The 13,286-nt window shown below is 44.4% G+C and overlaps 1 protein-coding gene across 2 annotated transcripts in view; it reads right to left on the bottom strand.

Moving 5' to 3' along the window:
* Positions 1–13,286, bottom strand: part of THOC1 (THO complex subunit 1) — a 1,301,120-nt gene that overhangs the window by 758,213 nt on the left and 529,621 nt on the right. For both annotated transcript variants that reach the window (XM_069620878.1, XM_069620877.1), the window contains exon 9: positions 3,297–3,373. In XM_069620878.1, the coding sequence (XP_069476979.1) occupies positions 3,297–3,373 (77 nt within the window). The remainder of the gene's footprint in view (positions 1–3,296; positions 3,374–13,286) is intronic.

Genomic DNA, 13,286 nt, shown 5'->3' with positions numbered 1-13,286 from the left:
TGTCAATATGTGTATGTATATATTTTTGTTGATGTAACTAAGTTTCGCAATCTCATGTAAATGCTGCGCACTGTTAACCAAGGGGAGGCTTGCGTATTGCAAATAATAAAACAAACTATAAATCTCACTTTCAACTCAACTCCTCGGGTACTTTATAGTTTCCCTGACCTTCCCCCAAAAAGTCAATATCCCCATAGGTATGGTTCTCTAGGGCTGCAAAGCTTGCGGACAACGAGGACAAAATTGGGGGCCTTAGAACACGCCAAGGGAGCCGTTGCAGATGGGAGAGAAGCCAGTTCGCAATTGCACATTGAGGCCCAATACATAGATGGATTCGAAAATTCAAGTTCTCACAGATGGCTTTACTACGGGATGTTGCAAAGTAAGAATGTATGCTCATTTCGAGTGAAGGTCGGCGGCTTTGATTTTCAGCTTGCGGCCTGAAGAGGCCCACAACTCGCACTGGCAGTATAAGGTTCTATGGTTTTTTGACCTTGAGAGACAGGGGCCGTGATGAAATGACTTCATTTGGAGGAGGTGGGCAATAACGTAAGACGATAAGGCAGAAAATTCGGAAACTAGACCGAGTTTCGGGTTAGTTCAGTATACGAAAAATCGTTGTCACAAGCACAGTGGGATTTACGGATTGCATTACGCAGAGACACAATGAAAATTGCAAATATAATGTAAGTAACTCTTTAAAGGCTATTATACCAGAATGAAGAATTAATGAATGGATGAATGAATGAACGAAGAGCAAGTAAAACGTTAGTGGGATCGTCTTTTTACCGGGCACATGGGCATGCTGGTCCACATTACACACGCATGTAGACAAACAGTCGTTTCTCATTGTGTGTTAACCTCGATTTATTTCGTTAGTTTTCGCATTGACTTTAGAGCCGAACATTCTCCATTGCACTATCCTTGCAAGCAAATAGTTTCTGATCGGCCATAATAAATAAAATTAATAATAGTAATAAAGATCGGCTGGCGAGACTATTTATAATTTTTATGTTTTCAAAACAGGTATATCCTACCCTACTGCTACTGCCACCAGTTTCAGACCCCGGCAGATGGTTTTTTTCAACCGCCAGCTGCAGCTTATCGTAAAGAACTGCACCACTTTGAAGATCTTATGGGACGATCGCCAAGGGCCCATATGCCCTTACGGGTAATAGCAGCTAGAAACAACATATCAACCTTTGCGCTGGCCTAGTGCCTAGTTGATAGAACAGCCTTGCGGTCACCGTGCGACCAAAGTGCTTCTTTTAACGAAAACCAACACCCTATGTACCATAAAGGAACAGCGCGTGACTCACGATAAACTTTTACGGATTTGCAGATCGAGAGAAAAGAAAAAAACATTTAAAAAAATCACATTCCGATTTAATATACAAATTGATGAATATTTTATCAACATTTAATGTCAAATAAATGTACTTTACCAAATGTACCCTGTTGCTGTTTGATTTTAAAGTACAGTTTCATATTCCGAATTGTGGCGCGCTGTGTTGTGAGTTGATCTGTGTTGGTTTCCGGGTTCTGAGTGAAGTCGCGTAGAACACGACAGGGCGCGTTTGCCTACGCAGCACAGTAACGTCACGGAGAGAGGCGGGGAATATGAATGTTTTGATAATGTCACGCTCAGGGGCGGGGGATATGATTTAGTGCCGCAAAAGCAGGTCAGCCGGGGCGATGCGGCAAGTGATGGATTATCACAAAATGGCAGCACCCTGGTGCCTGTTTTCACGTGCGTTTAATGAATGAAAACTCTGGTAAGGTGCATAGGAAATTTTTCAAAAATCGTGCGACTTAGGCTTAAAAACACATGGCCGACCTGTAGGGACAATAAAAAATGTTGACCGAACCATTCCTTTAACGTCCAAGGAATGCAGCGCTCTCTCCGCAGGAGTGGGAGCCTCAGCGAAGAAAGTGGGCAAAGCAATTGTGAAACTTCGACGGCACCTAAGAGATAAAGTGCAGATTAGTAGACAAGAGAACCTTGTTCCTCATGAACCGCAGATACGGTGGGTCGATGACCAGAGCCTGAAGTTCAGAGACCCTCCTGGCCGATGCAATAATCACCAAAAAAGCAACTTTGCACGTGAGGAACATCAACGTTACCGCCGACATAGGCTCAAACGGCAGCTTCACGAGGCTCTGCGACCACCTCGAGGCGAGCAACTCCTGCACTGGCCTCATGAACAGACGACAATTCAGAATGAGAGGGATGCAGGACTCCATGGAATTTAGAAGAGACATGTAACCTCGGACTGTGACCGCCGTTCCTGGCTCCCACAAGGTACCAACCTCCGAACCCGGGCAAGTCCCCTCATTTAGCCAACAAATCAACCGCTGATTGCAGTCCTTCAGCGTCTTCTGCGAGAAGCCTTGACAAACCTCACAATTGTCCATGGAATGATTGGGATAAAGGCAATATAGGCAATATAGGCAGTGCGCATGCCCATCCCCATCGTAGACATTCTTTAGGCCATGTGTGACCTGCGGCCTAAACAGTGATTTCTTCGGGCCCACAGATGACATATTGGGCCTGGAAAGAAACAACCAGCGAAAGCATGTGTAGCACATGAACAGCAATTCGAGAGAAACACAAGGTGATCCCAACAGTTTGGAGACGGTTGAAATCTGAAGGGAAGCTGCGGGGAGGCGAGGCTATTTATACTAGACGTCCTATTGGCGCAGCCTAAAGCATCCAAAAAGGACTTTGATGGGACACTCAGTGTCGAAGTTTTCCATAGGAAAACGCTATGTTAGTTACCAAGCTTTTCCCAGCCTGATGACGGGAAATATTCACAGCATGTGAATATGAAAGATCCAATGCGGGAGAAGTGGTTTGAGGGCAGAGTGCCCTTACCTTGAATTATATGCAATTATATAGCATCAGCCCTGTACTAACATTGCGGGACGATGAAACGTGGCCAAAAGATGAATCCTTATTTTCTATCATTCCAAGGCATGAGTGTGTACAATTCAGCTATTTTCAACCACGCTGGTATACAGACATTGGTAAAATCCTTTCAATTTGGCAAAACTCTGCAGGTTGATCTTTCATACTGGTTACCCAAACAGATGTACTGTATTTTTTCTATGCATTTAAGACATGCTATTTCAGAAATTGAAAGAGCATCATCTCTCACTCTGGATTGGAATTTCTCTCACTCTGGATTGGATTTTCCTAAAAAAAAAACAAACACAAAAGAGCAATACAAAAACTAGCACAAAACAAATGAGATTAAAGACATGATGAAAGTACTACAATTTCCTTTGTAACTTACCTACTCGTTGGAGGAGCATCGTCATCTCCCATTTCACCTTCTTCGATTTCCATTCCGTCATCTCTGTACTCTGGGTGCTAGAAAGTAACAACAGTTTGAATAATCATACAATATTAAAATTAAAGGGATACTTAATGGACTTCAGTCATGTTTATTAACTCACGCCTGGCACGGGGTATAAGAGTCATGGTGGATCCAATGAACTAAAGGTGCTATTTTGATGGGTCTTGCACCTTAAACTTAATGTTAATTGTTATCAACTTATTTAATAAATAAAGGTGTCATAGGGCAACATTGTAAGAAATGGAAGATAACCCTCTCATCGCAGGCTCACTCACACTTATGGCTTATCTCAAAGCACCAACTCCTCGGTCACTCTTGGGCCTCAACGCTCCTCTCCCAGCCTTTTAACATTGAGGAAGGGGATGGGTACTAGGAATCCTCTTACAATCTGTACCAGGATTGCTCAGGAGAGCTTTGGGTGGGATGACGCTGTTCCCTATTGCTTGACTGAGACTGCATCTACTAGATAACACAAGCATCCCAATGGTCAGGACGTGTATGATCCCTCAACAATACAACTCGCCCATTCAGGTGAATGGTGGTTGATGGACCACATGTCACGCTTTATAAAGCAATGGATCAGGAAACCAGTGGACCAGGACTCCCGAACACACTGTTCAAATTACCAAAGGCCATCATCGATGTTAATGCAGTTGAGCTCCAGAAATCCTGACCTTCCTTTTCCTTGTAAGTCGAGAGCACCCCAAGGACTGGACAAGTTCACCAAAGCAATGCAGAGACAATTTTGCCTGTGATTGGGCCATTAGCACACATTTTTGGAATGGCAGAGGAGATACTGGTTTACAGCGTTTTGTCCGACATCAACCTCCTTCTGGGCTGAGCCCAGTGTGCCTTTTACCTTTTGGACAATCTGAACACAGACAATGAAGCGCAAAATGGCAAGGCCCTGCTAAAAAAGCTCAACCCCAGACTGGAAAATGTGCTTGTTAAAAAACCAGTCTTTCCATGACAATAGCCGCCTCTTCAGTACAAGCTCAGTCGGGAACACCATGTGTAGGCTCGTTAATGTGACCGGAGAAGGCCAATTCCTCCATAAAGAGTTTTGGCATATGACCAAGTAGTTTTTCAGCTGAGCTACGAAAAATTGCAATTTTTGTCCACGGTCAGCAAAGGACCCAGAACAGAGGTTTTGCCTATCGGTCCAATATTGGCCAAAAACAAGAAGATGCAGAGATCATTGAGATGCCAGCTAAGCAATCTCCTCCCTGCCAGTAAGTGCACCTTCTCTTTGCTTTTCTTCCCTGTCTGGGGTACAAGATCATTGTGACCAGTGTTCATGAGAAAATCCCTTCAAGCAAATTTCTGGCTACAGTGGTTTCCTTCTCACCCAGTTGCCTTCCTGCAGGACATTGGGGACATCTTTCGAAGGCTCTCTGGTTAGGGGTGATAAAAGACCAACCCTTAGTAGAAGAAACCTTTTCAGTGGGTAATATAGCAGAGTAGTTAGGATACACTCTTAGGAGGGGATGGGCTGGCAATAAGGTACAATTATGTGAGATAAACCTCCAGCACCACACAACTTAATGTAAAAAATAATATGTATTCAGTATTACTTCATAGATGTCAAGTAAGTATTTAAGAATACACCAGCAAAGCAAGTACACAAGAAAAACATAATAAAAAGATAAGGCACTGATTCCCATTTCACTCAAGGACAAACAATGTGGTTGTCTAACCTAAAAGTTAAGCATATGGAAGACCAAAAAAAAAGAGGGAGGAAAGGGATTAGAACTGTATGCAAAATAGCCTGAAAGGGCATGGAAATTACGTGTAAAATTCGAATTACAGTATCCAAACCCACCTTTAAGAACAACTAGACACAACGTACACCCCCGCCCGCCATCCCCTCTGCCCCCGAGTGGTTACTTTAACATTATTAATTTCTATGTTAGAGTGAAGAGCAATCATTTATTGCACTAAAATCGATCATAAAATCACAGATGCATTCTAAATTTCCCGTCTTTGTACTACAAATTCTGGGAATTATGATGCAAGTGGCTTAGAAAGTCATTTTTAAGGAGTTTAAGAGGTTTCCAATGGTTCTTCCAGAGGAAACAACTGGGCAGAATCCAAAAGTCTGCATTTGTCTGCTGCATGAATAGGGGAAAATAAGGCAAGTTCCCCTTTTACAAAAAAAGGAAATTCAAGGGGGAACCACTCTACTAAGTGTGTTTGAACAATGATGATGATACTCTGTGTAATACTCAAATATTTGGTCCACACCGGCAATATCCTTGGCTCTAAGGAACCAATATTCTGTAAACATGCTTGCAATGGAATTCTCAGCGTCTGGGTGATCCTAAATGGTATTGACCATTACCCTTTTACTCCTTAGTGATCGATTTATAGGGCATTTCCTACATGTCCAGTACTCGTGAAAGTTCAAAGGAATTGTGACATAATATAATTTAGTGAAAGCACAGGTGCTGTTTCTCTGTATTGTTCTGATGCATTTAGAACTCACATCCTCCTTCAGGTATCTGCCTGTATTCACACCTATGGTTAATATCTCACGTCTGTTCAAATTTTCATAGTTTGCAATAGGTCACACTGTTATCACTGGATTACTGCCCCTACTACACCATATTGAAGCACAAGAAAGGTTGCAGAATGACAATGTGACTTCTAGCACACTATGGAAGCTAAGGGTTCAAAGTCCGTCTGCTCAAGGCATCCGCAAGTATGTTCCCCTTGCCAGCCAGATGAGTTGCCGTCGGACACACTGTTCTCCATAGCCCAGAACCACAATCACATTGATTCCCTGCACAGAGGCAACGCGCCCACACCACCCGGTTTGTTGATTTAGTGCATGGCTACCGTGTTGGCCGTCAGGACCAAAGCGGTCTTGCCTCATACAGAGAGGGGAGGAAGGCGACAGGGCAATCATAATCACCCTCAGCACCAGCAAACTGATGTGCTGCAGGCACTTGGATAGGGACCATAGGTCGTTCACCATAAGGTCTTGCAGGTGAGTGAGCACCCTAGTCCTTCAGACAACCATCTGTGACTATAGACAGTTGGGTCCAGGGTTTTCGAACAACGGCCCAATCAGCAAATTTTTTCTGGGACAATCATTCCAGGGTCTCTGGACACCTTCGCTGTGAACTGACGAATATCTAATGGTTGACTCTAAAACAGAGACTATTGGCAACTCAGAAGCCACTAAAGCGAGCTCATGCGCAAATGGACCACCAGCACTACAATGATGCAGGAGGTCAGAGGCACAGAAGAGCTGAAGCAGGAACCTTCTCCTGTGATTCGAAGAGATGAACCATCTTGGAGATGTTTGCCACAATGTGCTCGGGCGAGGGGGCCCGCCCAGGAGAGGGTCCATCGGAGGGACTGGGATGGCAAAACACGAGTCTTCCTAAAGTTCAGGGAGAATCCCCAAGCTGTGGAACAATCTGCATATCCAGTACAAATGTGCAGACGCCTTGTCTGGGAAGTGAGCTCTGACGAGCCAGTCATCCAAATGGGGAAACACATGAATACCCTCCTTTCTTCGACAAGACGCTACCACTACCAGCCATTTGGTGAAGACCCTGGGTGCCGAAGAAAGGCCAAACGGCAGAACCTTGAATTGGTAATGGCAATTTCCCACATTGAATCTCAGTTACTTCCTATATTTCTTGTGGATGGTGCAAGAAACCAGTCAGTATTCTCACTCCTACTCCCCTTGGATCCTCTGCTCAGGTGGCCAGGGAAAGGCCATCGCTCCTGGATCCAAACCTGGGAGTGGAGAAGTGAGGGAGGATAAGCTGGGTTGAGGGTCCTTGGGTATTGGGAGGGGGGTAGACAGGTGAGCCATGGTATCCCCCTTTTCCTGTTGAGGACCAATCTAACCCCATCCCCCCACAACCTTTATGGGTTACTGACTGTAAACCTGTTATGTTTGAAGCACTAGAAAACGTATTAACTACCCTTGTTGACTAGTGTGAGAATATCGAGCGCAAATTGGATGTACACTCTGTATTACCCCATAAGAATATCAACAAGGGGCATAGAACATTGAAAAATTGTGGTATGAATAAAGATGCGATTATAAGTGAGGCAGCCAACAGTTCCGCTGTTGTATGTCTTGGAGAACGTGAATCACAGAATGATCTAGATTGGAGTCAGGAGTATCCCGAGAGAAAAAATGAGTCAGCCAAAAACCACACTAAGCAAGGAACTCATAAGATTAAGTGTAAAAAGTTTTTTTTTTTAAACGGGGGGAAAATAACTGCGCAAGCAACAATGTATAGAGAGAAAAAACAGTTCTGCGTTATGAATGGATGTGTTATCTCTGACACACAGTTAGGACTCTCAGGTGGAGATATGGTGATTTCTACCCCTGTATCCTGTACTAACAAGAATGCTCCTCTCCAGGTCAATGTTCCAATTGACCAGAGTACAACAGCACCTGAGCATGTGGCGGTGATACATAACGGGGTTGAGGAACAAACAAAAAAAGTTCAACCCAATAAAAAAAGATAGTGATATTTGCCACGTTCTATCTGGGGTGACAGAAGAAGTTAAATCCCTTATGAGGCCGGTCTGGCAAGGGGGCCGAAAACTTGTTGCCTCCAGAAAGAAGAAAGCACTGAGAAATACTGGTGTACTTTTCATGAGATATCAGTGGTAGAACTAGAAATTCCAACAAGATTAATACAAAAGACCACCCCATGTAATCGGCCGAATAAAACACCTTTTATAGAAGTGCCTAATAACACAAAAGTGTTAGGATCTCAATCAAATGAGTCAAATGGAGCTTTAGTCCAAACAGAAATGCATGTCTTAAAATTCCAAGTGACAAAAAATACTGATGATCTCCCTCCTCTGCATAGACCGCAGATAATTGAACTGTCATTCTATAGCGCCTTTAAGAATGATTAATTCGGAAGACATTAGAATTGTCGACCAATTAGTAGCCACCAAACTTGTGACATCTAATGTCTCGTGTGTGACAGAGGCCACACTAGAATATTTTCTACAATACCAGAATGAATTTAGAAAATTGGGTTTCTCATGTGAAGAAGCCCTTATGAATATGGTCAAATATGAACCTAAAAAAATAGACGCAAAGAGTGGTCATTTAGAGTCCACCAACATGGCTAGACCACTTAATATAGCAAGTAGTGAGCACCAAGTAAAACAAAGGCGTGATGCCAACAGGAATTCCGGTAAAGTTCTGCTTCCTGTTGATACCACTGATTTAGCTGAAGGCTATTGGCAATGGTTACCGTTAGCATTTAAACTCCACTTTGATAAGCATCATCGATGACAGTGACATCATTATGTCAAGGAACACCAGAGGGAACTCCCATTATACATCCAAAGAGGGCCTATTAGCAAATATACAGCTATTTTTTATAGTAGCTTTACAAGAAACTTGGTTGTGGGAGTCATGTGATATTGATATTCGTAGTACAATGTACAAAGCCTAGCAGTAAAGGGTCCTAAGGGACGACCTAAGGGTGGATTATTGGTGTCTGAGGCACCCTTGGGCAGGCCAAGACACTGAATGGTAAACAGACATGGTTCTGGCAGTCTTGATTCACTGCAACCATAGAAAGAACGGTAACATGTTGGTGATTAACATACAACCCCCGTAATGGTATACATAAAGCTGTTCCCCTCATTTCCCCACACGTGACACTTGACAGTACTGGGACGAAGATGAGGCGACTAAGTAGTGTACACTACACCATTTCACCCCTCTAGTACTGGGACGAAGAAGATGCCTGAAAAGTCTTGCAAGAGTCTGGCATGCCCCCTTAATCAAAGTCAGGCAGACCCAATTCAGAGAGCACATCTGTAATCTGTTAAGTGGTTGCAGGTGTATAAAATGAGACAGAAAACACCAAAGAGCAACATGGAGGCCTGTGTGGGAGAGACCAGCAGGGGACCTTTGGAAAAAGGAGGCAGCTGTGGCGGGACTGTCGTCAGAGCCAGGACGCCAGCATATATCCTAGAGGACTTGTAGGACCCAGAAAGAGCGGGCCGTGTCATTGCCACAACCTTGGGAGCCTCCGTGATTAAGCGAGCAACAGAAGCTGTGGGAAAGCCAGGAGAAGAAAGGACGAGTCTCTGAAGTGGAATTCAGGTTGCTGGCGTGCAGTGGGAAGCACCCAGCAGACAAGCTGGGCTCATAGCAGTGGACTTCTCAGGCTCAGAAGAGCACAAGAAGCAGCAGGAGCTGCCGAGAAGACGTCTGAAGACGGTGTGTGTCAGGGAGGGCGCTCAAACACAGGGGCACTCCTATCGGACCGAAATTAAGTAACGGTCTGTGAAATTGAGTAACAGAGATGCATATTGAATACCGAACTAAATGGAAACTTCAAATTAAGCAAAATAAACTCATATTAAATGCCGAACTGAATGGAAACTTTAAATTAAGCAACATGAGTGCATATTGAATACTGAATATATTGAATGACGCATTGACTGAAACTAAACACACTAAATATCAAATGAAAAAACCTTATGGGCAGAACAAACAGAAAAACCGCCCAAGTGCCAATGTGAAAGTGAATGACAGAAAAGGGTGCAAGTGTGTGGGGCAAGAAAAAAATACCCTAAAGTGAACTTTTATGAATGAATGAAGTGTGGCAAGGCCAAAGACTAGCAATAGGTGTGTGACACATGAATGCAGAGCCAAGAGGCTGACAAAGGGAAGCCACAGGAGTGTAATACAGCACAAAGGCAGGAGGCGGCTAAGAGGAACTAAGTCAAGGTCATTTGGTACCCAGGAGCCAGTGCAAAAGAACCTGTGTGGACTGAAGAGCCCAGGGATCCTGGCTGCGTGACTTGTGATGGGTGGACCGTGTGGTCGGACAACTGCGCCTAGATCGGTGAGCCCTGAATGCTGAAAACCAAAGATATTGTGAAACAAACCAATGAAAGCACTGTAAGTGAAGTGGTTATGCAAACCAGAAGGGTCAAATGGACCTTGAGTTGTGTGAAATCATTTGAAAAGACTGCTTTTGATTTTGAACTGTGCTGCTTGGCACTTGGGGAAGGGGACCCCAAGGATTGTTTGGAACTGGAGAAAGGTAAACTTGACACTTTTTGTGCAACTTTCTTACACTTGGGGAAGGGGATCTGAAAGAGCTCAGAGCTGGAAGACGCTCAGAACTTTGAGTTAAACACTTTCTTTTATGATAAACATCCGTACACATTGTTTAGCTTTAGTTGTAAAGCCAAGTATAGGTTTTGGACACAGACAATCTTAAGTTGAACTCCGACTCAGATGTTCCTTCGTTTCAGTCAGGTAGGGAATTCCCACCTTAGGATAGGGCAAATTAGGCCTTCTACCATCGTGAAATTTGATTTAATAAAGTATTTTATTTTTAATTTTAAGCCTGTTTTCTGTGTCTTACTTCATGATGCCTTCACAATGGGCATATCGAAGTATGCATCTTGGAGATCCAGCGAGACGAGCCAATCCTGCAGATCTAGGGTGTAAAAGAACTGGGCTACAGTGAACATCTTGAAATTCTCCTTGCATAAGTACAAAAACTGCAGATCTAGGATGGGACGTAGGCACCTGTCATTTTTCAGCACGAGAAAATAGCTTAATGCCAGCCCTAGCTTGAATACCAGCCCTTGCCCCGTTCAGTGCGGGCTACCATGTCTATGGCTGCTTTTGTCAGAAGATGAGGGACTTCCTCCAACAGGAGAGGATCTGGAGGCAAGACATGGTTGTTAGCAAGATTTATCATTTGTATGCTTCATCTCCTAGTGAGACCCCCCCCAGCACCTTTTGCTGAACTTCTCGATCCTGAATGAGTGGAGACTTTTTCTACTCATTCATTCTTATGGGCTCTGTCTTTTGGAACTCCTATTTGTTGTGTACCTATCCTATGTAGTCTATTGTCCTCCATAACCCTTAAAAGCATCGGTATTTTACTATTGCAGCACACAGCTCCTTCTGGGCAGAGTAGCTGGGGACCCTTGGGGTCCTCCATTGAGATTATTTTCTTTATCCTAGGGTAACTACAGTTCTTAACGATAGAGAGATACTTCGTATCTCTACAAAAACGTTATATTCTGAGAGATTGGCACACACCACCCTATGCTGAATGCCAAAGGGATACCTAGTATCCCCCTTCTCTCTGCTCTTGTGAGGAGCAATCTCCTAGTTATGGCCGGTGGCAGTGGACGTGTCCTACCAACTATTGTGTAATTTTTCTACAGCAGGCTATGTCCATAGCCTCAGTAGTGCACAATAGGGGCGCCCAAGCACCAACTTGGGGCTGCCACAATTTTTTCACCATTACTAGCGTGGTTGTTCTTTGTCAGCCCTTCTACCATTCTGGGAGTGGGAGGCCTAAGTGTGTTTTGCCTTTGGCGGGAACCCTTCGGTGTCCCCACCTCGGCTCCAGACTGTCAGGGCAGGGAGGAAGTGGGAGAGGAGTTTTCCACCCCGCTGTCCTTTTGTCTGCCAGAGTACCTGAATGGGACCAGCTCCCACGGGGGGTCTGGCTGTCCTGATTGGACAGCCAAACGCCCATATCTGTCAACTACTAAGAGAGATTGCAGAGGAGCGAGTGCTGGAACTGTATAAAAGGTGAGGCTCCTGCAGTAAAAAGCAGGTCGACCACTGGAAGCTGAAGCAACCGAAGAAGATGGCCAGAGACACCTGTAGACCCTTTGCAAAACTGAAGCTGCCACTGCTGTCCAGTCCCCAACTCTGAAGAGGATGACTCCTTCCCTTTGACTGGTGGGAAGAACCAGTCCCAAGATGAACTTTGTTTTGAGCCATTTCCCCCGAGGCCCTGTGAGTTTCTAGCGCGAACACCAATACCAGGAGACCTGCTGCCCATTTTAAGTGCATCATCGTGGAAAGGTCAAGTACTTCCAAGCCTTTGCTGAGGACTCAAGGATACTCCAGAGACCCAATCCGACTTGTCCAGACCCCCTCATCAGAGTGCTGGACTGCAGAAACGGAAGAAGATTGACCGAGTGGATCGCGTCCTTTGTTGGTGTTGCAGAAAAGGTGCCAAAACCACAGACTGACTAAAAAGCTGTGCCAGAGATCCGTACATTGTCCTGTCTTCAGTCATCAGACCAAGGAATCCGGAGGTCGTGTCCAGAGCTGCAACATCGCACAGCATCCAACACAAATGTTTTCTTCAAACCTAAGGTACTTTGGGGAAAAAAGGTATTGCTTACCTTATTCCAGAAAGTTGCACGTAGCCCCTCATCTCCGACTCAAGCTGCTGCTTGTGTCCCTTTAGCAAGTTCTTTAACAGGGTCTCCAACAGTGGTTAAACCTTCTTGTATCTTCTTTCCTAGATATTCGAAAGTATACACAGGAACTTTTGACTTCTGCTGCTTTTCCAGAATTTAAGCCTATCCAAACTGAATTTTAGCTTGGGTTGTGTTTTGGACTTTAAAAGACTTGCTATGCATGGAAACCGCCTCTAGAACCTGAAGCTCTGCTAGGATTACACTAACCAACTGTTTTTCTTCCCAAAAATCACTTATATCTGTATGCTGACTAAATGCTATGACTATTACTTTGTAGGTGCGTGTGATTACCGATGTTACAGGAGTTTGACTGGTATTCGGTACTAATTGTACACGTTCAGTAACTACCAACTAAGAAGTGGCCTATTGAAAGTATTACTAAGTATACCTATGCGTTTTGGTTTATTGTGCTGAGTATTTAATAGTGACTGCATGACGGTGTGCAACGTGTGTAGTCGCAGTTGTGCAGGGGAGTCTTTGCCCGATCTCTTGCTGACTTGATGCTCTGCAAGTCTTTCAGTGTTGCTACTTGGAGGTGGTCCTACTATATAAAAAACCTTGACACTGCGCGTAGCGCGGGTGGAGTGCGATATGTGAAGTTGCAGTTGTCCAGTTAGCCAGGAGTGGCTGTGGCGGGCTGGACACCATTCAGTGAAGAAAGAATGAGTGAGT

This window comes from Ambystoma mexicanum, chromosome 5q (assembly GCF_040938575.1).
Source record: "Ambystoma mexicanum isolate Mex_15411 chromosome 5q, UKY_AmexF1_1, whole genome shotgun sequence".
Taxonomy (NCBI): Eukaryota; Metazoa; Chordata; class Amphibia; order Caudata; family Ambystomatidae; genus Ambystoma; species Ambystoma mexicanum.
Note: the sequence above shows the minus strand (reverse complement) of the source record. Positions and strands in the feature narration are given on the sequence as shown.